This window comes from Hirundo rustica, chromosome 1, assembly GCF_015227805.2.
Source record: "Hirundo rustica isolate bHirRus1 chromosome 1, bHirRus1.pri.v3, whole genome shotgun sequence".
Classification (NCBI taxonomy): Eukaryota; Metazoa; Chordata; class Aves; order Passeriformes; family Hirundinidae; genus Hirundo; species Hirundo rustica.
Window position 1 is genome coordinate 99,921,324 of NC_053450.1, and position 27,849 is coordinate 99,949,172.

The window sequence follows — 27,849 nt, forward strand, 5'->3', positions numbered from 1 at the left end:
GGTAACTTAGTAAAGTCTAGTTGGATGTTAGCAAATGGCCGGTATGCTGTAGGTCGTCCCCCCCTATTAAGGTTTTTCTTAAATTGGCTTTATTTACTTTTAGGCAGGTAACGCACCCCCTCACTACTTGCTTTGCTAAGTTATCTGCCCCAATACACATATGTTTGGTGGCAAATTGATCTACTAATGCTTGTGCCCCCCAATATGTTTTGCTATGTATTTTCCTCATAATATCCATAGCTATGGATTTAGGCAGTACAGTTCTATTATCCTCTGGAAGTCGCCATTCCCCTTCTGGGTCTTCTCTCAACCCCATTCTTTTCATCTTTTCTTTTTCCTGCATAGTAAAACTATATATCTTTTGCAAATTCCCTCTGCTAGTCTCACGCTCTTTTCTTTCAGCCTTCGGATCTTTCTGGGGGGTAGATTGTGACGTCTGCAAAGCAGCCCTTCTTGCTTCCTGATCTGCTGCTTTATTTCTCCTGCTTTTAAAATCCAATCCCTTTTGATGCTCTTTCAGGTGAACAACAGCAATTTTCCTAGGTCTCCTCAAGGCCTTCAGCAGTTTCTTGATTAGATCCTGGTGAACTAGGTTTTTTTCTCTGGGAGTTTATCAACCCCCGTTCTTCCCATATTTTCCCAAAAGTGTGTATAATCCCATAGGCATATTTTGAGTCAGTATAGATGGTACCTGATTTATCCTTCAACAACTGCAATGCCTGCAGTACAGCATAAAGTTCACAGGCCTGCGCCGACTAAGATCTACTTAGAGGGCTTGATTCGATAACTGCAAGTCCTTCTCCCCCAACTATTGCATAGCTAGAGACCCTTTTTTCATTAATTACTCACGATGAGCTATCTACAAACAACTTACCCCCCTCTGGGGAGATGGGGTACTGTTTAACCCTTATCGGTGTCTCTGGATCTTTAATGATTACCGAGAAGGGGGGTATATTCAACCTTCCTACACTATCAGGAGTGTATCATACTTCTGAGTTAATTTTTTCCTCATCCTCTACCTTCAAGGGACAGAGTTTTATTTTGATTTCCTCATTTACTACTTCTATATTAATACCTATTTCTATAATTAAGTCTCTCCCTAACAAATTATAATCTGCTTCTGGTACTAGCAGAAGGTTCCTATTCTTATTTTGGACTTCGATTCTACCAGTACATTCTTAATAACAGGGACTTCAAAGGGCTCCCCCTTCGCCTCTACCACTTGAGCAGTTTCTTTTGATATCTTACATCCCTTCGGTAGTACTTGGACTGTCGATTGCCCAGCTCTAGTATCTACTAAAAACTTAAATTCTTGCTGCTGAGGACCTATTTTTAATTTTATCAAGGGCTCCTGATGTTTCTGTGTCCTCAGCAAATGAAGCCCCTGACTCTTTCAGTCCTCTTTGAAGACTCTCTCATCCCTCAGCTGCTTCTTGCAGTTTCTCCGAAAGTGTCCTTCATTCTCATAGTAGAAACATACGCTTCTATTTTTTTCTTCTACTTGGAGAACCCTTCCCCCATTTCTCTGGGCTACTTGACTTGTTTTGGGAGGGGCATCAATTCTCCTAGTTTCTCTCACTGCTGCCACTATCATTCTTACTTGTCTCTTGTGACTCTCTTCATCTCTTTTCACACATACCTTCTGTGCTTCCTTTAATAGCTCATCTAGGTTTCTATCTTGCCAATTATCTAGTTTTTCTAACTTCTTTCTGATATCTTCCCACGATTTAGCCACAAATTGTGTTTTTAGTAGTGCTTGCCCTAACGGTGTCTCAGGATCTAAGCTCGAGTACATCTGCAGGTTTTTTCTCAAGCGTTCTAGCCAATCCGTAGGTGTCTCCTCCTTTTTCTGTCTCTCATTAAATGCTTTGTTGATGTTCTGCCCCCTAGGCACCGCTTCCCGGATCCCCTGTACTATTATCCCCCTCAGATCCTGCATATTGATTCTGTGATCCTGCTGATGATGATTCCAATTGGGATCCTGCAAAGGCCACTTGGTGTCTGCTAAGGGTCCTTGTGCATGTTGCGAATCCCATAGCCGCATCCCCGCTCGTCTAATCATATTTCTTTCCTCGGCCGTGAAGAGAATATTCAATATGGCTTGCAACTCACCCCAAGTATAAATACTGGGTCCCAAAAATTGGTCCAGTCTCTCGGCCACCCCCAAAGGATCTTCCAGGAGGCTCCCCATCTCCCTCTTAAATTCCTGAACATCCCTAGAACTCAAAGGTACTGAAACAAACCCTATCGCTGGGTGAGGTCCCTGGCCCCCCCCCACAGGCATTTCTCTTAGGGGATATAGGTTATGCTGTCTAGCCCGACCTCGGGTTATGGGTCCCTGCACTTCCTCGGGGGGCTCGGGATTACTCCCTGCTTCATGAGGCTCCATTGGAGGTGCATCCGGAATCTGGGGGTTCTGAGGGGGTATGTAAGGAGGTGGGATTAGTAAGGCTTCTTCTTCTTTACTCCTGTCTTTCTTTCGTCCTCCCTCTTTGAGGGGAAACAGGAGCACTTCACCCCCAGGTCTTGTAACCCATACATTAGCATATTCACTTTCTTCCTGACTAACAGGAATTTTAGTGTTTACTCACAAGTTGAGTTTTTGCCTCACCCAATCTTCTGATGATCTAAAAATAGGCAAAAAAATATTCCAGGAAATCTCCTTTCCACCCTATACTACTACACAATAATGGATCATTTTAGCTTTATCTTTACCCCCTGTGTTAGGGTAATGTTTCTAATTGTCTAATATGAACCCCAGTGGGCTATCTGTTTTATGGGAGTAGAGGGCCTGCTCTTCCCCTGTCCCATCTTCTGGAGTGCCCTCACACAAGCGTGGTGCGGAAATCACTCGCTTCCCCTTGTTCGTGGCTCACGCCCTCTCGGGCAATGAGAACCGCACTACTGAGGGTCCACAATCACTTGGAAAATCCGAGCTGCCGGTTTTCCTCTCACTCACACACACACTCGCAGCACTCCAGGATACCCGACCCAGACCGAACGGAATCTTCCACACAGATACTCACGCGTCTTGCGTCTTCGTCCGGACCTTTGTGCACAAAGTTTATAGGGTCTGCCGGCTTCCTTTGCCTAATGCTTTGAATTTAGGTTCGTCGGTCCAACCGAGACAGGAATCGGGTCTACCTGGGCCGCCGACTGATCGGCGGGGCGCCCCCCAGGCAGAACCAAAAGTCCTATCTTGCAGGTGGATCCGAGTCACGGCACCAAATTGTAATAGACTATGAACACGAAGAAAAGTTCCAATAGGAATTTATTACATTACAGCAGGCAAAGCAAAGGCAAATACAGCGCTGGACGGCAGGGGAGTCTCGCTCCACCAACTGCCGTGAATTGGTAGATTTTTCAGTCTTGCTTTTATCTTGCTTCTTTCCTCCGATGATGTATGTGTGACGTATTGCTGGGAGGGTCTCTTTCTGTCCCTCGGTGGTCGCAGAGATGAAGGCTGTAGTTGTAAGCTGGAATTCCTGAAACTTAAAGCTGATTAAGCAAGTAGAGAAGGAATGAGCAAGGGTCTGTTTGCCTATCAGCTTAGATAGTGACATAGTAACTTCTTGTTATCTTGAGTTATTTGATCTTCAGTGAACAAAAGTAGTTAATGTTTATCACAGTAGTCTTAACAAGGATACACAAACAAAAGGGTCACTACCAGTCACAGTTTATCTACAACTGAACAGATTGCTAAAAAGTATTTTTGTTTAAATATGTAACAAAAAACCAAGGAAAAGCAGGAGTTTATTTTTGGTGTATCTTGATTATTTTTTTAGTCGATGTAAAAATAAATGGGAAAATCCAAAATGTCCTACCCACTCTTTTCCCCTCAAAAAACTTAGAGATTTCAGGAGTGTATTTCAGTGAAAAAACTTCTGAGTATTTGTAATTACTGCATACAGCCTCCTTAGTAGGAAGCTTTACAGAAGACCACGTGGTTCATCGTTTCTTGCAAACAGCACCATGTATTTTTAGCCTTCATACAATGTCGCTGACAACACAGTAAGTTTCAAAATAGTCCCGTTGTTGGAGAATGAATGCCGGCTACTGCTGACAGCCTTCTGCGTCTACACTCGCAGCACCGAACACACATGCACAAACGTCATCTAACAAGGGATCTAAAGCCGGAGGTTTTAACCTTAAGCCGCCAAGAACATTTCCGCCCTAGTTTCGTGGAGACAGTAGCAACAACAATAGTAGCAAACATTGCCATTCCACCTTCAATGGTATTTTTGTTGTAACAGTGTATCTCAGGTTTACAAAACAGAAGCCGAAGAAACTCACAAAGTTTCAGGGTGGCCTGAACGAAAACGTCGCGACTTTCTTTTGAGGAGATAGGTTTCCAGGCAGTTTCAAAGAGCAACTTTTGAGCATTTTTAGTCTTTCTTAGCTTTCGCAAGCCTAAGAACCGAGCACCTTATTGTTACCTTGCTGTTCGATTCTTCAGCTTGTGAAAGCTTGTCCTCGACACTATCGCTAACCGACTCAGGAGGACTCTCACGCGAGAGCTTACAGACCCTCAGGGTCAGCATTCTGGCAAATCAAGCATCTCCGTGGCGAGGATTAAGGTACAGAATCAAACTGCTAGAGCGGCAGAAAGGCGCAGCTTTTACCGTTCTGTTCTTCCTCCCTTCGGACAGAAGCGCTTAGTCCTCCACCCTCTCCATTCCCAGGACGGGACCGCTTCCCTCGCCCCCTGGAGAGATGTAGCTAGTGAGGCCAGGCAGCGCCGCTCCGCCCCCCACGTAGTCCTGACCAGACTCAGGGCCGCTCAGGCTGCACTTCTGCCTGCGCTGTGGGAGGAATAACGCCGGGCATTGCGTCAGGAAGTTTGTGCCTCACCGCACACCGTGCCGGCCGAAGCGCTCGGCTCCACGTCGGCTGCGCAGGCGCACCGGTCGCGGCTGCCTGTTCCCCGTAGAGGGGGCGTCTGAAGGCGAAGCGGTGGTGGCTCGGAGGGCCAGGGCGAGGGAAGATCGGTTCCGCTGCCCCCTGGGCGCCCCTCGACGCCTGACCGGTCGGCCCGGAAGCCGTACCCTCATCCCTTTCTCCCTCCATCCACCATGTTCAAAAAGCTGAAGCAGAAGATCAGCGAGGAGCAGGTGCTGCCGCGCGGAGCCGGGGGACGTGCGGGCTCCCTCCCACCGCAGGTACGGCGAGGAGGGCCCGCTGGGAGGCGTGTCCGCCGGGCCGTTGTGGGCGCTTGTGACGGCCTCGCCTCGCCCGGGGAGGTCTTGGCGTCCCGCGTGTCGGTCGGACCGGCCCCGCCGCCGCGGGAGGGTCGCGTCGCGCAGGCTTGGCCGACTGAAGGCTCCGGGGTCGGTCGGCTGGTGGGAATCGCTCCCCGGGTCGCTGTCAGTGCGGGGCGGCTTTGCTAGGACTTCGTCATCTAAATTTGTTACCGATCCGCCTCCTGCCGTGCTTCGTTTTGGCCACTTTATAAAGCTGTCTTGTGGAGGAATGTAAAAACCATCTCTTGCTTGAACATCAAACAGAATGAGACACAAATGGATTTCTTCCTCAGCATTTATAGTAATAATACTTTCACGTGCACTGAATAACAATCCAACTTTGAGTTCCCTAGTTATCCTTTTCTCTCATCTTAATGTTTGTTCTTTCAATTCTGTACGTTCCTCCTGTTTACATCTTTTAAAGGGCTGGTTTGCTTACCTCAAGATTTTTCTTGCATTTTTTTAAACTGTAGATTAATTGGGAATATAGTATAAATATGAGAACAAGGTGTTTTTTATAATTTACTTGGTCATTGTGAAAAGCGCCAATCATTTGTTTTAAAAGTTTAATAGTAATAAAATGGTTATAAAAATAGAACTAGAGTAATAAAAAAATAAACAATTAGGGTTAGGACAATACAAGACAATAAAAACAAAGTTACAGACGTCTGGATGCCTTTCCGGGCAAAAATCTCCAAAAAAGGACTCCCATTAACAAAGGATTATCTCTTAAAAGCAATAGCCTGTTAAATATTCATACATTTCATACATGATGCATAAATTCCATTCAAAGAATTGTCTCTGGTTAGTGTCATTTTTTTCCCTTGATTTCTATGGCATCTTCAGGGCTAAGCGAGGCAGGAGAAGTATGTCTCTTCTGATAAGGAAGTAGTAAATTCTTTTACTCTGAAAGATTTATGTTTTCCTGTGGCTGCTGTATCTTTGCGAGTATTCTCTTCCTCTCTTAAAAAAATACATAATTTCTATTTTAACTACAAGACTACATTTACTATACTATCAAAATATTAATACAACATTACTAATCAATACAACATAATACATATAGTAAATACAGTAAATATCTTGCGTAGAGCCATATAATATGCACTTTTCACAGTCATTTTCCTCTCGCATGGACTTTTGTTAAGTTATTATAAATGACTACAAATATTCTAGAAAAGGCTGTTCTTAAGTGATAATAATACACACTAGATAGGACATGTGTGCAGAGTATCCGTCTAAGTAAAAGTGGCCAAAAAAAAAGGTGATGATTTCATGCTGAGACATGAATTTTGAAGAATTAAGGATTTTTAGGAAAGTTAAGATAATAAGTTGCTGAACTAGCTGAAGTAGCTAGGTAAGCTTTGTTCGCAGTTAACAGAAGCTGGATCTTAGATAAGCTATCCCGGATTTAGTAACTCATTGCTTGTCAGCTTTATGTTTATGTAGCTGTGCTTTTAGTGAGAAACAAAATGTGGTTAATAGGACATGAGATAGCTGCAGATTTCTTGCTTAAAGGACCCATTGAACACAGGAAACTATAAGTTCTACCAAGGATTCATTTGTCACGTATGCATTGAAAAGGTAGAAAGGTCAGGACAAGGAAGACTCATCTTACTTCCTCATTTTTGGTGACCCCTCCCCAGAATAGACCCCGAACTAATTTTAGGAAACAAACTACACATGCTTAATTGCCTTTTTGGTAATTAGCATACGAAGTGGGGAATGGGAGGTGACAAGGGTATGAATATGCATTTGTATTTTGGGTATTCAACACTTTTGTAAATAAAAGGCTTTGTAATTACCTGTGAATTTCGCAGCGCATATTAGGGAGCTATCCCGCATGCTGCCCGGCCGTAATAAACATACACTTTCTAACTTTAAACTGTTAGAGAGTTTCTGTCCGTCACAGTTGGGTACCGATACTACATCAATACCCATATTTCTTTAATATGTGAATGCATGTTTCAAATCAGAATAAACTCTCCCTTTGCAAATTTTGAGTAGAAAGACTTCAACAAGTTAACTTCCTATTGGCAAAGTCTGCTGATAATGTCTGCCTGTGTCTCATTGCTAGGTTAAGTATACTGTGCATCTTGGAATCTAAAAGTATAAAAACTGATTTAAACTCTGAATCCTGTGAATGTCAAGCTACAGACAGGTAATTTAGTTAATTTGACAAAAAGGTGATTAATTGCCTGGGCTTGCTTTGAGTGTAATTTGAACCACTAGGAGATCTGGTGCTGCATAGTCTCAGTATTAGACCATGGTTTCAAAACGGCTGACAGTTATGTTCTATTCTTTGAATCACTCATTTGTGAAACAGAGGTAAGATTTTTGGAAACTGATCTGTTGTGAAGTTTTATGTAGCTTGTTGAGTCTTTCTTTAAGGCCTTCCATAGTACTGATTATGTGCCTTCTCTAGCTAGTGAAGTATATTTTTGTTAGTTGCAGTTTAGAGTGCTGTCTTAATTGCCCTATGTGGTCAACTTTCAGTGCAGTGTAAAAGAGATTCAGCTGCAGAGTTTACTGTTTTCAATATGCAGCAGCTAAATGATGATACCTTTCACACAGTATTGTAATCTACTTAGTTCAGGCTATTGTAATCCACTTAGTTCAGGATACTTCATGCATGTGTTCAGGAGTTGGTACTTGCTGAAAATGATCCTACTGAATAAATATGGGCTTATGTGCATATATATACACCCTTGAAAAATTAACATTGACATAAAGCCTGAAACCTGTTATGAGAGTTTATGATAAATTATACCTAGTCTATAGACCTAGTCTGCTGTACTGTGGACAGAGCAGATCATGTAACTCAAGGGTTGATATAAATGGAAAGGCAGAAGCAAAAATTACAATGTATTTTTATTTTCATGTGAAATAGTTGTCTTGCAATGTTTCTTACTCTTGAGTTGCTCTCAAATAACGCTAGGGGGAAATAGTTATATTTGATCTTAGAAGTAAAATAGGTTTGTCTTCTCGCTTCTTGCATCTCATTTGAAAACAGATTCTGTGAAGGAGGAAGAAGTGAGGTTTTGAGGCTTATATACTGTAGTCTTGCAAAAAGTGTGGGATATGCTTTTTTCCTTTCCTTTTAGTAATTCAGATCCTTAAAATGCATTACTTCCTTTCAAAATCTTTTCAGACAAAATTTTCCTAACTTACCATTTCTTAGTTTATGAAACTTGTGTTTGCATTAGTTTTTGCTCTTTCCTTTCCTACACCCTATTGTAGAGAGGGTTCACTCACTGTGCTCTATACCCTCTCTGCTCTACTCATATCCCCTACTTTGAGGTCTAGAACTTCACATTTGTACTTCAGTTTGTAGTGTCTAAGACTAAATTTACTAACTTAAGACCAGTGTAAATTTGGAGGTAAAATTTCTCAAGTGTAACACTTCTTTCTGAGGAGGTGTTTGTAGGCCTTCGTCTTTCATATGAATGGTTAGCTAACTGATATCGTCTGTCAGATTAAGAATACCTCCCCCTCACAATCCTCAGATTGTGAGGGGCAATCTGAGGAACACATCTCTTTCTAACTGCTGACAGGAAGGAAAAAAGCGCTATTGCAATTACAGATTTCTTGAACTGATACTTGTCTGAGATTGCCACCTGACAAACAGGGATGAAGAAGAAATGGAGACAGTCAGTACTTTTTTTGCCTCAGTCTTTAATAGTACTGGTAAATCTTCAGTCAAAGGACCATGACTGCAGGAGCATTGAATTTCCATCTGTGAACACTGAAATTTTAAGAGACAAGTTATGTCAGATGAGTGAATGTTCATAAGTTCATGGGCCCTATGGGATGCAACCCAGGGTACTAAATGAGCTAGCAGATGTTATGGTAGGACCCCTCTCAATCATCCTGGGAGGTCCCTGCTGACTGGGAACTAGCCAATGTTATTCCAGGTTACAGGAAGGGCATGAGGGAGTACATAGGAAACTATAGAGTTATCTCAGGACCTGGAAAAATTATTAAGAAGATCATACTGGATGCTGTTGAAAGACATTTAAAGAACAGTGCGATCATCAGACACAGCCAATGTGGGTTCACAGAGGGAGAATCCTGTTTAAAAAACCTGCAATAAGTTCACCTTCCTGGTAGATGAAGGGAAGGTGGTGGATGTAGGTTTTCTGAGTTTTATAAAGGCTTTCAGTACTGTTCTTCCCAGCATTCTTCCAGACAAGTTTTCCAACAGTGGGATGAGCAGGTATGCAGTGCACTGGGGTGAAGAACTGCTTGAAGAGCAGGGCTCAAATTGTTGCAGCAAACAGGACATCTGGCTGGTGACTGGTGACCAGTGATATTCCTCAGGGCTCAGTTGTAGAGGCATCTCTGTTCAGTCTCTTTATCAGTGATCTGGAGGCTGCAGTTGAATGCACAGATAGTTAGGTGATGATACCAAACTGGGAAGTGCTGCTGACTCTCCCATGGGGCAAGAGGCTTTGCCTTGCAGAGGGATCTGGACTGATTGGAGTATTGAGGAGTCAACAATGAAATAAAGCTGAGCAAGACCAACCAAATGCTGGATTCTGCACCCAGGATGGAGTAATCCCAGACATGAGTCTAAACTGGAGCAGTTTTTGGAGTGCTGGTTGGCCAGGAGCTCAATGAATATCAGCTGTGTGCCCTGGCAGCCAAGGGGGCAAACCTCAACCTGGGGTGCATCAAACACAGCATCACCAGGCAGCCAAGAGATGTGATTATCATGCTGAATTCAGCACTGGTGTAGTCTCACCTTGAGGACTGTGAGCACTTCTGGGCCCCACCATTTAAAAAGGGTGTGAAGGTACTTGACCATGTCCTGAGAAGGGCACCAAAGCAGGGGAAGGGGCTGGAAGAAATGTGCTCTGGGCAGTGGCTGAGGGCTCTGGGTCTTGTTAGTTTGGAGAGGAGGAGGGTGAGGGGTGACCTCACTGCTCCCTACAGCTTCCTGAGGAGGTGAAGTAGAGAGGGGGATGCTGAGCTCTTTTCCCTGATACACAGTGCAAGAACATGGAGGTGCTGAGGTCTTCTCCCTGTACACTGTGCCAGCACAGTAACTCAAACTGTGTCTGTCATGGGAGGTTTTGGACTTAACATGAGGAAACACTATTTTACCCAGAGGGTGGCCAAAACATGGAACAGGCTTCCTGGAGAGGTAGTCCATGCCTTCCCCACCCATGTGCTGAAGGGGCATTTGGACAGTGTCCTTAAAGCCATGATTTAACTTTGTTTAGCCCTGGGCTGGTCAGGCAGTTGATCCCTTCCAATTTAACTATTCTATCCTGTTAAAGGTCTTTCCTTTTTTTGTATAAGAGCAATGAATATTTTTGCTGCAGAGCACAAATGCCACTGAATGCCACTGAAATGACTGTAAATTGACAAGAAGTCTGAATGCAGCAGTGAGAATTGTAGAACCATTAAGGCAGGGTGAAGAGATATGTTCATACTGCTTCTAAGCAGTGACAGAATGTCCTTGAATGTTTCTGGCCCTCATCAAACAGAAGAAAATTGATTTCCAAATAAACTTTTTTAAAACCCCGGCATTAGATTGAGGGTAAGAATAAAAGAAGAGTAGGCTGTCAACATGAAGAGATTGTTTTTATTCAAACCCTGTGAATACTTTGGTATGATTGTTTTCAGCAGTACATAAAGCTTTCATCATGAATAGCTATTTGGTACTAAGTAAGCTGTTTGACTTTTCAATAGTATTTTCAACTCAGGATGTTGGTTTACCTCGTCAGACCTGTAACTATGACTGATTTTAGAATAATTTTTATATGGAAAAGAACAAATATAGCTACCACTCCTGTTTCCAGCAGTGTTCAGCTGATAAAAATGTCAAGAGGAGGTAGGATCAAAACTTACATGTGCTTGCCTTATATCCTAGGTTAAGCAGCCCTGGGCTCATCCCCCAGGTAGAACTTCTGGTTATCTGACCACTCTGGGCCTGAACTGGGGCTCCAGGGGCAGAGTGTGGCACATTTCCTCTGGTGTGCCAGTTATTGGCAGCCACTGCAGGACTAGGATACAGGTCCAGAGGGATGGGGTGTGTGCAGCAGGGCATCACCTCATCAAAGCAAGGCCTGACCTTCCTCTTCCCCCTGCCACATGCCTGAAATATTTTGAGTCCACAGTCCTTCCAGCCTCTTGAAATACATAAGGAGAAATCTCGCTAATTACTTTCTTTTATATAGATCTGCTTGTTGATACTTTACTACTCATTACATTTATACGGAAATTTTATATTTGAAGTTAGAATTATGAGGCTGGCAAGGTAGTTTGTTTGAGTTGATGTGACTTTTTAGAACCTGAATTTGAATGAAGTTGTAAAATTTCTGTGAATAGATATTTAGTTCTGATAGGAACAAGTACATATTGACATCAGAAAATATAGCGATTTCTTGTGCCTTTTTAATTGTTTAGATTCAATTTGTAAATGTTATAAATTTAACGTTTATAAATTTTCTTGATGTCATATTTCCTTGCTAATTTTGTAAGTTCTTGATCAGATTCTATTCCACTTGTAAATGCTTGAATCCATGTCAAATCACTATATTTTTAAACCTTAAGCAACTGTAATATGTTCCTAAAATATTAGGAGGCTTGTTTTTCAAATATTCTCCAAGAGGACCATAGTTAGAAATAATCAAGACAACGAATTTTGTTGTTTGTTCTTGTGGCTGATTCATGACACATTTTGCTCTGGGAACTTTGTAGTAAGGTAGAACTTGTTCCAGACAGCTGTTTTCTTCAAAAAAATCTAGACTAGGCTTTACTGAGATGATATAGTTAGTAATTCTTGAAGTAAATTATGATACAGAATAATTAGTTCTGAAGTTAAGAGTATTACTTGTTGATATACATGATCTCTCTGTAGGTCCTTTCCAAATCCCCTCCATCAACTGGCAACAGAATCAGGACAACTTCATTTACAGATCAGAATGATGAAGGCACTTTAACACCAGACAAAGAGGTCAGTTGAGAACTGTTTTTCTCTGTTTTTCAGCTTAAAAAAATCTGACTCTATGTCCTTAATTGCATTTTTTTATTTCTTCATCTCACTATTTTCTGTGTATTTATAGATATGAATAATCTATTTTTTAGGTTAAATACCAAAATGTTTTATAGTAATACATCAGATCTTTAAGATGTAGTTATTAACCCTCAGATTAAGAAACATTTTAAGTCTTAGGTCTTAAAAATCTTACTCCTGAACTGAACTCATTGAGGTAGTGGGACAGAGGATACATTCAGAGAGATCAACTTCATTTTTGTCCCACTTTTGGTTGAAAAGCTAGGTGAATCTAGGTAATTTGAAGTGGATGATCCAAAAGGTTTATACAGAGCATTTGTAATTGTTTCTAACCATGCCAGTAATAAATATCAAACTCAAAGTTATTTTCCCCCACCTCACTTCCTCTTTCCCCCAAACTGAAAACCAACCCAGCCCTCCTCACCCCTCCCCCCAAAAAAACCCCAAAAACAACTAAACAACAAACCAAACTGAGTAAATTATCAGTCATAAAATACCATTAAAATCTTTATTAGGATGATGGGTAACCTTGACTTGCATAATAAAGCAAACAAAGAAGATAATCTGCACTTACATTGTTTCATATTAAGCACTGTTGTAATGCATTAATTGGTTTATATTTCATCAGATTTGTAATCTTTTTTCTATGTATCTGTCCTATGATCTGTCCTTGCCCAGCAGTGCCCATCCCCCACACTGAAATGTAACCCAACCGTGTTCCCCTTCCACTTCTCCCTAACTGGGTGGTGTCTTGTCCCTGCCTCTGGGCTCTGCCCTCTGGGGAAAAAGCCCCGACAGGGGTGTGGCGAGCTCTCTCTGGCACCAGCGAGCCATCAGGACGGCTCCAGCCAAGCAGGGCAGGACTCAAGAATAAAAGCTGTAATATCCCACCCGGTGAAAGAGAGCACACTCTTTTACTTTCGTCATCGGCGGTCGTCTAGTCTTGTGGGGTAAAACAACAAAGCACTATGGCTCTTTTGAAGCAGCTGGATTTAAAAAAAAGGCAACAAATACAAATAAACAAAACATTTCCCTGACTTAGCATGGACATAAGCTGGTAGCATAAACCAGGATGCTTCTGTGATTCTGTGAACTTTTTCAGAGGAAATGTAGTGTCTTAGTTAGAAAATTAATTTGCTTTGTTTTGCCAGAAAAAACAATACGTTTTCTTGCAGTGGAACAATCCACTTTTATTTTTAACACCATGTTTTCTTAAGGAGATAATCAGCTGTACCTGAAATCTGTAATAGATTTTATTATGACTGCTATCAGTGATTACGTCTTTGCAGTTTGCTTCCTGCAATAATAATTGAAGGGAAAGTGGCTCATATTTTGTATTATATTTCATATTTTCTAATAAATGCTTATTTTCTGTACTGTGATATATATGTGTACATACATATGCATGTATGTATATATGTCTGTAATGAGTTCCCTCTTTCCTTGGAAAAAGATTTTCTGTTAACTGGTGCTCCAGAATGTTAGCAAGCAATGCCACCCAGGATAAATTACTAAGTTTTGCAGTAAGGACAGTTTTCTGTTCTTAATACAGGGTATAGAATTAGCATAGTGCCACATGAGAACTACTATTGTGGCCTAGAAAGAGTGAGTTGGTACTGAGAGTTGATTCCCCTCTCCCCTTTTTTTTTTTTTTTTTTTTTTTTTTTTAAATTTATCATATAATGTGCAAAAGGACTGATTTGGCCAAGGTTTTCTTCATGATTTCTATTGAGAGCTACATTTACTTCATTAGGTATGTATTGTACCCAGCAAACTCCATTTTCATAGTGCTGTTCCAGACAAATGAGAGAAGCAAAGGATCCCCATAGCACATGCCAAGTGATATTGGAAGAACATTTATCTCTAAATAGACTGGTTATACTGGAATGACCAGAGGGGCAGAAGGAGAAATAAGATTAAGAGTGAAAACAGAGGTACCTCAGATTTACAGTTATCCTTGCTCCTAGAGGAGCTGCCATAACAGTTTTACTTGTGAAACACATAATTTAATTAGAAATTCAGGAAGTAATGAAGTCCTAAGGGGATGAAAACCTCCTTTTTTTTTTTTTTTTTTTTTTTTGTAAGGACTGGTTTTACATCAAACAGAAAATTTTATGAAAAATTAAGTTTAAATGATTAAAACAAGAAATGTAATTTCTCCAGAAAATTCTCATAAATGTTGGCAGTATGATTAAAAGCAAATCATCTTTGAAATATGTTGGATTAGATTTTCATAAAATTCAGTTCAGCAGCAATATATTATGCTTAAATAAGATGCAGATATTGCAGATATTGTCACTGAAAATCCATGCCCTGATTATATTAACACATTATGGCTTTTGGAGGGCATTTTTTGCAGTGTTCTCATTTAATCAGGCAGTTGTATTTATGTGCAGGTGTAATGGTCTTAATCTAATAAAACCGGGCAGAAACACTAATTAATGTAGGGGTTTTAGTATTTATTCTTTTTCTGTGGGAGGGAGAGATTAGGAGAAAAAACAAAGCAGGCTTAAGCTTAAAAATGAACAAAAATAGCTTTATTAACACACACGAAAAAAATGAAAAAGAAAACCTAAACTAAAACAGAACGACACTTTAAAATTTGATTCTCTCCTTTTACAAACTATTAACTTTCCTATTAAACAACATAGAGTAACACAACTTGAGATTTTTAGTCAGTTTCGCTATTTAGACATAATCACTCTACTTTAGGAGAAGAGTGTCTCTAAGATCTTTTTATGAAGACAGTTGCAACAAGACAAAATAGTCCAGTGCTCTCAATGTCACACATCTGTTGCTGCCTGGAGTTTTTGCAGACTGTGATGTTCTATCAGCAAAGCTTCTCAGTGTATCTGGGGTATTATTTACGAATACTTCTTCTAGTCTAAAATCATCTGTGTCTCAAAGGCTGAGGCTTCCTTTTAACTCAGAAGCAGGGGCTTTAAAGTTCCCAAATAAATCTCAATTACATCAGTCCTCAATTTTGATTAGAATTAGAATTCTACCCAACAACACTAAGATGCTATAAAGAACAGTCCATTTCTCCATAGTTTACCTTAGAGAAGTCTGGTTAAAAATATCCACTTCTTCAATCCTATTCCAATATTATTAGTGCTTTCACTTCTATTCTAACTGTCTTTGGTGTCTGTTATACGTACATTCTGTTTTCTTTCTTCTTTCTCTCAAGGAAGAGTTGTGCTTTGAAAGCTCCATGTTGCTAGGAAAGGGTTAAATCTGCCCAGGCCTGCAAGGGCCACGTGCATGCCCCGGGCTGCAGGAGCTGAAGAGAATGCAAAGCTATGTTGATGGAGGAAGCTGGTAGATGTTCTTTTGTCCACCCCTTGGTCTCATCCAGGGCGGTCTGGCTTGGAGTTACCAAAAAGCTGTAAAAAGGCTTCACCCAGGCTGCTCCCATGCAGGCAGCAGCTCTTGGAGGCTCGGCCGGGCTCGGCCCTGCCGCCCAGCTGGCAGCGTGGGGCCTGACCCGGGCTCCCCTGCTCTCCATGCAGGCAGCAGCTTCCAGAGGCCCGGCCAGGCCCAGAGAGGCAGCACAGGAGGCCTGCCTGCCGCCTATGATGCTACCTCATGGCTGATTCTGAATCGAGAGAGAAAGAGTGTTCTGCTGCAGATTGTTTTAAATGTCCTTTCCAAAGTCGCATTGACATCCTTATTGGTCAAACTAGCTGCCAATATCTTGGCTAACTTTTTGATAGGTCCCTGTCCTCCCCCCCCCAAACCACTCCACAGTCATGGCAGGGAAGAACATTTCACATTTCTCTATAACCAGAAAACAAAATTCTGCCAACCCATGATAGCAGGTCTCGATGGCAGTGACATTACAGTGAACTGTTGGACAACATTTAATACACTAAAAGTATTTGGTTGAAGAGTATTGTATGCTAAAACATTTTTGCAGTACATGAATAATTGCTAACCCTTTTAGTATGGAAAGCTAAACCAAATTAGTGTTTCATAGTTTTGTGTGTCTTGTGTCCTCTTCTGTGAGCTATGTTCTATTATGTTTTTAAATATATCAGGTGTTTGTATTTTTACTTCTGTAGTATTAACATTGCAAATATTATACATGAAATCTTTTGTTTATTCTCAGAATATTTTTATAATAAAAACAATTTCAGAATTAGTTACAGTTGTAAATTACATCATTAGTTTGATCAAAGAATTATAGTAAAACATATGTGCCTACATTTTGTTTTATACTCTACTATGATAAGATTTAAAAAATACTTTAATATTTCACAATTTCAAGATGCTGTCAGTTTAAAATAAACCTACAACTTGTATGCTTCATTTATGGAATACCGGGTAAGTTTCTTTTTCATGCCAGCTTTCCTCTTCAGCTTGTATTTTATTGGATACATGAATCTCCAGTAGCAGTGTTACAGAAAACCTCAAAAATTTTTCATGTATGGGAAAAAGCAGACATCTGAGTAGTTCTGTATTCTCTTATTGCAAGTAGCTTGTAAAATAGGATCACATTGTGAGGTAAAACTACTTCCACAGAACTTCATCAGACAATTTGCATATCCAATGCTTTCTGAGTTGGAATGCTGCTGTTTGAAACAGCCCTAGACTATTAAAAGAGGCATACTTAGTGAGTTCAGTCTTATCTAACAAACTGTTACCACATTGACTTTTGACCAGAGTTTGAGGTGAAATACATAAATCGTATTCACTATAGTTCCTGTTCTTTTTGTTCTGCAGTATACTTGTTTACAAGTGCACAAGGCCCAACTGCAGAAGGTAACAAAGCTAGTGCTGGTTTGTTAGCAGCTGACCGGAAGCAGCTGATAGATTGCTGTGGGTTACCTGCCAATCATGCATCCAAGTGTCCCTGACATCCTAATGAATGTTATGGAAGTGACAGCAGAGCACAGCATATATAGCTCTTAGACCTAACGTTACATAGCCAAGGTGCTTTTTGGTCTCACTTTAGTGGCATATAATCACTGTGTTATTAAATTAGTTGAAATGTTTCTCTAGCATTGGCTATTAATAAAGCACAACAAGTAAAGCTGAAATAATATTCCTTCAATACCTTTATTATTTCTGTGTCTTTTCTGTACTCATATACTTAATTTGAAGTACTTCTAAATAGGTGTTGCCATGCAAAGATGGTAGTGGTTCAGATGTATCTGTATCTGAATCTGTATCAGACCAGGGCTGAGTAGAAGGGGAGGATCACCTTGCTCCACCTACTGGGCACAGTCTTCCTGATGTATCCCAGAACACACTGGCTCTCCTAGCTGCAAGAGCACTCCTGGCTCATGATCAGCTTGCAGCTCCACCAAGACTCCAAGGTCCTTCTCTGCAGAGCTGCTCTCTAGTAGGTCAGCCCCTTAAGCTGTACTGATACTTGGGGTTATTCTTTTCCAGGTGCAGTCCCCTTGTTGAACTTCATTAGGTTTCTCTGTGGTCAGTTCTCCAGCCTATGATATCAAGGTCCTGCTAAATGGTAGCACAGCCTTTAGGTGTATTATCCACTCCCCCCAGAGTATGTTTGAAACAAAGTGTTGGAAGATCTTAGTAGGATTTCTGTAGCAAGCTTCAAGTGTGGTATGATGGCATTCTTAGAATTAGAGAAGGCTAAAGAATGACCTACATCTTTGCATCTGCTGTTTCTGATTCATCTCAGTTGATTCTAGCTTGTCTAATTTTATTGATCGTAATACCAGCCTAGTGCTGATGTGCTGCTAGTGGTACATTAGACAATATAGCACCAGATGTATTTAACATTTTTGAAGCTATTAAGAAAATTCAGAGTGGGTTTTAGGACAAGTTCTGAAGTGCAAGAATCCCGTGTGGTAACACTGTTTAATGTTGGCTGACTAACAGGTTGCTTCTTGCCTCTTTGAAGGCAGAAGTGAATAATTTTTTTTGTGTTTTTTGATAACCCTTTCCCTAACATCCCTGCCCCAGGGACAGTTAATTCTTAAAGTTATACTGAATAGATGGTTGAAAAAAATGAAAAATGCAGATGAAAGCACATGTACCCATTGGACATCATTAAGTAGTGTAATTGCAGGGCTCGCTGGAGAGCTTTGCCTGTAATTTAACTAAATATTTAGCAGGTTATGAGGTGTCAGAGTGTAGTGGTTTTACACTGGCCAGACGCCAGGCACTTACAAAAGCCATTCACTCACTCACTCATTACAGTTGGGTAGAGGAGAGGGAAAGGAAATTAATGAGGGGTTCATGAGTTAAGAATTGGGAGGAAATGCTCTAAGGGCAAAATAGGTTCAAATTTAAAGGTACAAGGTAAATTTATTATTGACAGGATCAGGGAAGGATGATGAGATAAATAAGCCTTTAAAACACCTTTTTTCCCTCCCAGCCTCTTCCTCTTTTCCCCTCACAGTGCAGGGAGACGGGGAGTGGGAGTTTTGGTTAGTTCGTCATCTGAGAGCTTTTTTCTGTTTGTTCAGGGAGGGAAGTCTTTTCTCTGCTATGCTTTGGGTTCCCTCCTGTGGGAGATGGTTGTCTGTGAACCCCTCCAGCATGGCTCCAATCTTATGAGCAGCAGTCCTGCCAAAACTGCTGCAACATGAGTCCCTCCTATGAGCAAACAACCTTTCTAAAATTGCTGTGGTATGGCTTCATCCACAGGGTGTAGTCCTTTGAGGATAGGCTGTTCTAGTTTGGACGCAAGGGTCCTCTCCTTCCATTTGGGCCTCCCACTGGATCACAGCTTTCTCCGACATTCACTTGCTCTGGTGTGAGTACTTCTCTCAGTAGTACTTCTCTCAGGCTGTGAGTGGATCCCTGTATTTTCCATGGACCTCATGGTCTGCAGGGGCGCAACCTGCTTCACCTAAGTCCTCACCATGACCTGCAGAGGAATTTTGACTCTGTCACTGAGACACACAAAGCAGTCACACGCAGACAAGAGATTTCGCAAGGCAGAGGTCCTTCCGATCCCAGCTCACAGCTGAGAGAGCCGAGAGAAGAAGACAACCCTTTTGTTTATTTTTACTTTTTATACATTTGTGGGTCTAGCAGAAGATTGGCTTTTTGGGGTTTCCACCCCTCAGCCTCAGTGGCCAGACCAATTATCAGTTACAATTGTTTTCAGGTTAGAAATATGCAAACAAAGGACAGAGAATGAAAAACAAAGGATTTGTTTATATTACTTCTGTGGGAAAGGTAGAAAACTGCTCTAATATTGTACAGTAACTAAAAGATCTGACTCCATTTATGAAAATCAAAAGGCTAATAAAGAAACTCAGAAAAACCAGGGTAACATCTCACCCTTTTAACTTTAAAAAAAGAAAAAACAGAAAAAGAAAAATGAACAAATTTACAAAGGGAATATATACAAATTCAATCACTGTCTGTGGAGGAATCATCAGAGTGATCACTCGAGGATTCATCCACTTGGTGGTTTTCAAGTTGATCACGGCTTCCACCTTGCCTGTCAGCTGAATTCTGCCTCTGTGGTTGCAAGTCAGGACGGACACACTTTGAAGGTAGCCAGCGTGTCCCAGTGTCTGTGGATACACACGCATACTCTCGCCCCATAGCGATTAGGTCATAGGGTCCTTCCCATTGCTTGGTGACTAAATTTCGGACCCGTACCTTCGCTCGAGGCTGTTGCTCACCGTCCAAAGCCTGCAACGAGAGATGATGGTTCAAAATGACAGGATTATTTGAGTTCTGCGGCACCGTAAGGTGATTGATGGTGTACAAAGCCTTTGCCAACCGACTGTGTGGGGTTTCACCCTGCATTCCCCATTTCTGCTTCTGAAGAACACGCTTGAGTGTACCGTGATTGCGTTCTACAATCGCCTGTCCCATTGGAGAATGAGGGATGCCAAAGTTATGTGACACACCCCATGACTGTAGGAACTGCCATACCTGCTGCAAGGCATAAGCAGGACCATTGTCAGTTTTCACAGCAGAAGGTATGCCAAGAACAGCAAAGGCCTGCCTCCAGTGGGCAATGACATCACGGGCTTTCTCTCCTGTGTGAGCAGAAGCCCACATCGCAGAGGAGAACGTGTCCACCGTGACATGCACATACTTGAGCTGGCCAAACTCGGCGACCTGGGTAACATCGGTCTGCCAAAGCTCCAAGGCTTTAAGGCCTCTGGGGTTAACCCCTGCCAGCAATGGCGCACCAAGGGTGTGACAGTCGTCACACGATTCGACAATTTAACGAGCCTCAGTGGCCGTCAGTTGAAACTGCTTCTGCAGCGTATGCGCATTTTGGTGGAAAAACCCATGCGATGCCTTGGCCTGCGCGAGCACGTCAGGCTGAGGGGCTACCCACGCTGGGTTAGCCAACTTGTCAGCCCTTGTGTTACTTTCCGCTACAAATCCTGGCAAATTAGTGTGACTCCATACATGCAGAATGTAAAATGGATGAACTCTGGCCTGAATTGCACACCACAGGGCCTTCAGTAAATGAAACAAGGCAGGGTTACTGACCTCCTTCAAAACTGAACAACCCAATCGCTGCGCGATGTCGGCAACATAGGCGGAGTCTGTGATCAAATTGAAAGGTTCCTGGGAAAATTTCTCAAATGCTATGACAGCAGCTTTTAGTTCAACCAGCTGGGCTGAGCCATCCTCATGGCCTTCCAAAACCCGCCACTCAGATCCATCCTGCCAGGTAACAATGGCTTTTCCTGTTTTGCTCAAACCGTCAGTGAAGACGGTGGGACCTTCCACTGGCTCTTGGCTATTTTTGGGTCGTAGAGAAAATTGAGTATTTTTGGCCACTTGCAATAGCTTGTGGCTAGGCAGATGATAAGTGATCAGCCCTGAAAAACCCTCGAGAGCACTTTGCAGCGAAACATTGTTCGCGTAGCTCCAATCAAATTCCTCCCTCTTAACCGGGAGTATGATCTTTGAGGGATCTGCACCCATCAATTGCAAACAGTGTTGCCGGCACTTATCAAGCGCGCAATCAATTCAAACAGTGCCGTCGCCATCTTATGCGGCTGATGAGGCAGGAAGACTGATTCCAAGACGTGCAGAGGATCAGTCCAATCATCATTCCATTGGCCGATGATACCTGTAGGATGTAAATCAGGAGTGGTGATGAACACAGTGACATCAATGGAAGGTTCAATGCGGTACACCTGGCAAGCCGAAACAGCTTGCTGAACCTCCTCCAGCACTTTTCGTGCCTCAGGGGTCAATTCACGAGGTGACTTTAAATCAGTGTCCCCTTTCAACAATTCAAACAAGGGAGACAGTTGTGCTGTGGTCAGTCCCAAGTAAGGACGTAACCAAGTGATAACACCTACCAGCTTCTGAGCATCGTTCAGTGTCTTCACCGATTGCACAAATTGCACCTCCTGGTGACGGATTGTCTGTTCCAGAATTTTGACTCCCAAATATTTCCAGGGAGGTTGTTGTTGTACCTTTTCTGGAGCCACCTGCAGTCCATGTGAATGCAGGGCATTCAACAACTGGGGCTGTAGCCTCAGCAGCTCATCCTGGGTGGGCGTAGCCACCAAAATGTCATCCATATAATGATAGACGTGAGCATCAGGAAACCGCTTGCGGACTCCAGACAAGGCACGGGCTACATACCATTGGCATAACATTGGCGAATTCCGCATTCCTTGAGGCAAAACTCTCCATTGACACCGCTGTGCGGGCTTGGCATTATTTATTGTTGGTACCGTGAAGGCAAATTTTGGTCTGTCATCGGGATGCAGAGGGATCGTAAAAAAACAATCCTTCAGATCCACAGTGAGGACCGGCCAGTCCGCAGGAAGCATGGTAGGCGATGGCATAGCAGCCTGCAATGTCCCCATGCCTTCCATCACGGCATTGATCTTTCGGAGGTCTTGTAGTAACCTCCATTTCCCAGACTTCTTTTTGATACAAAAGACAGGAGTGTTCCAGGGACTGGTAGATGGTTCCAGATGCCCTTGTTCCAACTGCTCCTGTATGAGTTCACGAAGGGCGATTAGCTTGTCACGAGGGAGGGGCCACTGGTTCTCCCAGATGGGTCTGTCCACCAGCCACCGTAAAGGAGGCGTGGAACACTCTGTGCCCTTCATCACAGTAGCTCCAATCAAAAATCCGTCCCCAATTGCACCCCCCCACGTGGCCAAAACATCCCTCCCCCAAAAGGTTCTGAGGAATCTCAGTAACATGAGGCCAAATTATGGCCGTCTGTCCCTCCGGGTTCGTGATGGCCACGGGATTCTGGCTCACATAGCATTGCTTCGTTCCTCCTAAGCCCGCGATCGATGAATTTGCCAGGGTCAAAGGCCACTGCGGGGGCCAAGCAGCCAGGGAGGGAATGCTCACATCAGCCCCCGTATCTAGGAGGCCACGAAGGTGAATCTCCGACGGCGTGGCACCAACCATGGACACGGTACACAGCGTCTCAGGACGGTCTTTGGTCAGGACATCAGTCCAGCGCACTTGAGGTGGCCCTGTAGAGCCAAAGCCACCGTCTCCTCGCGACCGGTCCTCGGTCCTGGAAACAGAAGACTTAAAAGGAACAAGTTGAGCAATTCATGTGCCTTTTGGGATAGTCAAAGCGGGGGTGGGTGTGGAGACCATTGCGTGAATCTGTCCCGAAAAATCCGCATCAATCAGTCCCGGGTGCACCATGATACCCTGAATGGTGGCACTTGACCTGCCTATCAAGAAAGCACTCATGCATGCCATCACCCAAGGGACCAAAGGCATCCAGGGGAACCTTTTGTATTTTTTCCGAATCAATCACGACAGACTCGGCTATGCAGACGTCAACACCTGCTGAACCGCGGGTGCTGGCTGCAAGCGTGCTGAACAGATCTCCATTGGTTGGGGCTGAGGCAGAGACATTTGTGTCGGCACGCGTCTCGCCTTTGCGCTCTGCGTCGCGTTTCCCGAACTGCCCAATGGCTGACCATTCACATGCACTGTCGCCTTACACACTTTCGCAGCGTGATTCGGCCTTCCACATCGTGCACAATAAAACAAGACAGCCGTAGGCTTCTGTGCCTTTCCGCTCTGTTTCTTCCTGGCCCTAGCACCCCACTGCTGCTGTTGCACCCCTTGGGGAACGACCCAAGCAGGCTGCACAGCAGCAGCCACAGCCGGTTGCACGGCTGCAGGCACGGCTGGCTGGACTGCCGTAGTCACCGTCGGTTGGACAATCGTAGCCACAGCTGGCTGCACAGCTGTAGGCACGGCAACCACCTGTTGGCTGGAAGGGGATACTTTTGCACAGGCCCCAACCATGTCCGACATGGATGGTTGCCTGGGAAGCGTCTCAATTATCCTCTTGCAAGCAGCATTACAGTTGCCCTGAGCAAGGGACTGAATCATGAGCTTCCTTGCTGCCGGATCACTCACCTGCTTCTCAACCGCAGCAGTTAACCTTCCTGCAAAGCACAGGAAGGGTTCATCAATTCCCTGGACGATAGTTGCAAAGGGCTGCTGTGGAATAGCCAGCTGTAAAGTCTGAACCAGGGCTGCCATGCCTGTCTGATGGCCCTGCTCCTGGACCAAGGGCTCATAACCAGCCTGCCCTTCGGCCCTGGTATAATTGCCTGTTCCCATTAGCATATCAATATTAACCATACGCCTAGGATCACCCTGACCCAGTGTCCTATTCCGTTCCACCGCTCTGACTGCCAACTGAGTCCATTTATTCTCAAAGAAGTCATATTCAGCCGGTGGGAAAAGGGCTCGAGCCAAGCTCCGAATGTCAAAGGGCGTCAAAAGACTGGCATTAAAATAATGGAGAACCTGCATCACCTCGGCTGAGCCCAAACCATATTTCCCGACTGCATCACGCAGTTCTGACAAAGCCTGCCAAGCCAAGGGTTGATAGGTGTTATGAGTAGCACCCTGAAGGACAGGAAAGGCCTGAAGACCCTCAGATGAAGCAGCAGCACCTGCCTTATCCTGCCCTGTGGACCCCACAGGGTCAGAGGCAGGCACTTGGCTGGGGACTGGCTGAACCTCAGGCATTGCAGGTCCCGCACCAGCACTCAATCCTTCAACCTTAGCCTTTACTTCGTCCCAGAACTGGCCGCGGTCTCTCGGCCTTACGGTCACGTGACAAGGGGGTAGCGTCCAGGCTGTTGACAAAGAGCCAACAGCATGGGAACTTTTGCTCTTATCAAAGACCGGCCACATTCCAGCCGTGTCCCCGTTTGCACTGAACTTAAACACCTCGCCGCCCGTAGCCGCCGCCGTAACGCTCGCAGCGGGAAGTGGGGGCGGGGTCGGACTAGCTGCTGCCGCTGGGCCCGCTGCATCCGCAGCGGGGCTGGAGCCCGCACTGGCCGCCGGAGACCGGTCAGGTGGCTCCACGGTGGGCACACATCCCAGCATGGCTGGGGAGCTTGTGTTGCGTTCAGGCGGAGGCGGCGACCGCGCCTCCTTCCCTGGCGGGGTTGCGTCGGTCCCTGCTGGCAGCTCATTAGAACTGGCTGCATCAAAGCCTCTCCCCGCACCGCGAGCACTGCCTGCAGCCCATGGGGCTGGCACGGGAGGCGGAGTGGCCAGAACCCCCCCGAGAAGGGGTCCTGCGGGGGCCCAGGAGCCTGCGGCCCCCCCCACCCCAGAGCGGGGCAAAGCTGTCAGCCCGTGCAGGGAGGCGGCGCCCGCCGAAGGACTGACTGGGGCCCTGCCTCCGGCAGCGTCCCGCGGTGGCGCCGGGGCAGAGGCAGCCAATGCAGCCGCCTCCGGGCCCGGGCTGGGTGGCAGGGCAGGCAGCACCACGTCACCCAACTCCATCGGATACGTAATGGTCGTGCGGCAGAACAGGCAATGCACAGTGACTGAATCTCGGCCAAAAGAAAGCGGAGCCCGCTTTTCCGGGCCGCCCCCACCCACCAACGCGGGAAAGGCATGGAGGGGAGGCAGCCCCGCTCCGCTCCGGCGGCCCCGCGGCACGGGGCTCGGCGGGTCTCTGCCCCACCTCTGCCCGAGACCAGTGCCAGAACCTGAGGCGGGGGGAACCCCCCTGCATAGGAACGGGGGAGGAAGGGGAAGAATCACAAAGGAGCTGAAGTTCAGATTTCGGGTCTGACATAATGACCCCACCCCCCCTCCAGCTCTCCGTCCTGCTTCGGAATGGGGCTGCTAGTCTGCGAGCTGGGAGGGGTCGACTTAAACACAGCTCTCTCAAATAATTTCCACTGCAAAAACAATTCTGCAATTTGTTCATCATATTCTATATCAAGGGAGTCTAACATACAGTCCCCCAGGAGGTACCACTCCCGTCGACTGAGCACAGACCCTGGAGTGGGAAAAAACCCACGCCGCCTGCCCCATGCAAATAGATTCTGGAGTCCCTCACGGGATATCTGAGCGTCCTTCCGCTCCAAGAGATCTGCCCAAAGTTCCAAAACTAAAGAATCCTCCATGATAAACACGAAACAAAAAAGGGGAAGGAAAAACCTCACCAAACTGCTCACCGACACTCGGGGTCACCAGATGTCACCGAGACACACAAAGCAGTCACACGCAGACAAGAGATTTCGCAAGGCAGAGGTCCTTCCGATCCCAGCTCACAGCTGAGAGAGCCGAGAGAAGAAGAGAACCCTTTTGTTTATTTTTACTTTTTATACATTTGTGGGTCTAGCAGAAGATTGGCTTTTTGGGGTTTCCACCCCTCAGCCTCAGTAGCCAGACCAATTGTCAGTTACAATTGTTTTCAGGTTAGAAATATGCAAACAAAGGACAGAGAATGAAAAACAAAGGATTTGTTTCTATTACATCTGTGGGAAAGGTAGAAAACTGCTCTAATATTGTACAGTAACTAAAAGATCTGACTCCATTTATGAAAATCAAAAGGCTAATAAAGAAACTCAGAAAAACCAGGGTAACATGACTCCAACGCTTGGAGCACTTCCTCCCCTTCTTTTTATATTGACCTCGATGCTGCCATGTTGTTTTCCTTCACATGTCCTCACTTCGTCTTCTTCTCTGACTAGAAGAAAAATTGTTTTCCATAGGTACCATTGCCAATAAGTTCTACCAATTCAAAGATTTTTGCAGGATCCTGCAGTGCGAGATCTATCTTGTCTAGGTTCTGTGCTGGATGGTAGCAGCACGTACATCTTCAGAGCCACCAGAGATTGGCTCTGTCAGACATGGTGGAACCTTCTAGCAGTTTCTCACAGAAGCTACTTCTGTGGCCCTCCCCTGCTGCTAAAAAAGCAGGCCATGCCAAATCAACACACAGAGTAACAAAAGTAGTGTAGGCAAGCATATTGTTAGTCACCTAACATTGGAGAGTGGAGGATGAACTCACTAATGGGCAAATGCAGCCAGTTCTAAATGTGTTAAAGAAATACCACTCTTGGACCATTACTGAGTGTATTCTATCTTCAGTAGCTATTTGAAGTGTGAAACTCTTGTCTGGGTACTGAAGAGGAAATATTTTGAAATTTCATATTGATAGACTGCTCACTGTTCTGCCTCAGTATTGTTGTGCCTTCTTTACTTGTAAGGTTGGCTCACAGAATCACAAAATTAAGTCGGTTAGAAAAGACCTTTGAGATCATCAAGTCCAACCTATGACCTAACACCACCTTGTCAACTAGACATGGCACTAAGGGCCACATCTAGTTTTTTCTTAAGCACCTCCAGGCATGGTGACTCCACCACCTCCCAGGGCAGCCCATTCCAACGCCCAGTCACTCCTCCTGTGAAAAAAATTCTTCCTAATGTCCTCCTAAACCTCTAAACCTAAACCTTCTCTGGTAGAGAGTGAAAAGATCTCCCCTGGCTCTCCTTTTCTCCAGGCTAAACAACCCCAGCTCCCTCAGCCGCTCCTCTTGGACTTGTGTTCCAGACCCTTCACCAGCCTTGTTTCCTGGTGATTTCTCTGGATGTGCTCGAGCATCTCAACACCCTTCCTAAATAGAGGGGCTCAGAACTGGACACAACACTCAAGGTGTGGCCTCACCAGTGCTGAGTACAGAGAAAGAATTACTTCCCTGGTCCTGCTGGCCTCACTATTCCTGATCCAGGCCAGGATGCCATTGGCCTTCTTGGCCACATGGGCATGCTGCTGACTCATGTTCAGGCTGCTGCCAGACAGTACCCTCAAGTCCCTTTCTTCCTGGCCATTGTCCAGCCACTCTATCTTCAGCCTGTAGTGTGGCAGGGTGTTGCTGTGGTCAAAGTGCAGGAGCTGGCACTTTATTGTTAAACCTCATATTGATGGTTTCAGCCTATCAATCTAGCCTGTCCAGGTTGCTCTGCAGAGCTCTCCTACCGTCCAGCAGATTGACACTTGCACCCAACTTGGTGTGAATGCAGTTTTGCTAATGGTAGACCTCAATCCCTCATCCAGATCATCAGTAAAGATACTAAGCAGGACTGGACCCATACACAGATCCCTGGGGGACACCACTAGTGACTGGCCACCAACTGGATGCAGCGCCATTGACCACCACTCTCAGGGCTAGGCCATCTAGCCAGTTCTTAACCCAGCAAAGAGCGCATCTCTCCAACCCATGGTCTGCCAGCTTTTACAGGATTATTCCATGGGAGACTGTGTCAAAGGCTTTGCTAAGTCCAAGTGGACAACATCCACAGTCTTCCCTGCATCTACCGGGTGGGTCACCTGGTCATGAAAGGAGATCAGGTTGG

The 27,849-nt window shown here is 44.6% G+C and overlaps 1 protein-coding gene across 1 annotated transcript in view; it reads left to right on the forward strand.

The window, feature by feature from the left end:
* The first annotated feature begins 4,909 nt into the window (after nucleotides 1-4,909).
* The window catches only part of LOC120760051 (golgin subfamily A member 4), a 104,302-nt gene continuing 81,362 nt past the window's right edge, over nucleotides 4,910-27,849 (forward strand). Inside the window, 2 exon segments of the mRNA XM_058422820.1 lie at nucleotides 4,910-5,159; nucleotides 12,109-12,204. Of these exon segments, the coding sequence (XP_058278803.1) occupies nucleotides 5,073-5,159; nucleotides 12,109-12,204 (183 nt within the window). The 5' untranslated portion in view covers nucleotides 4,910-5,072.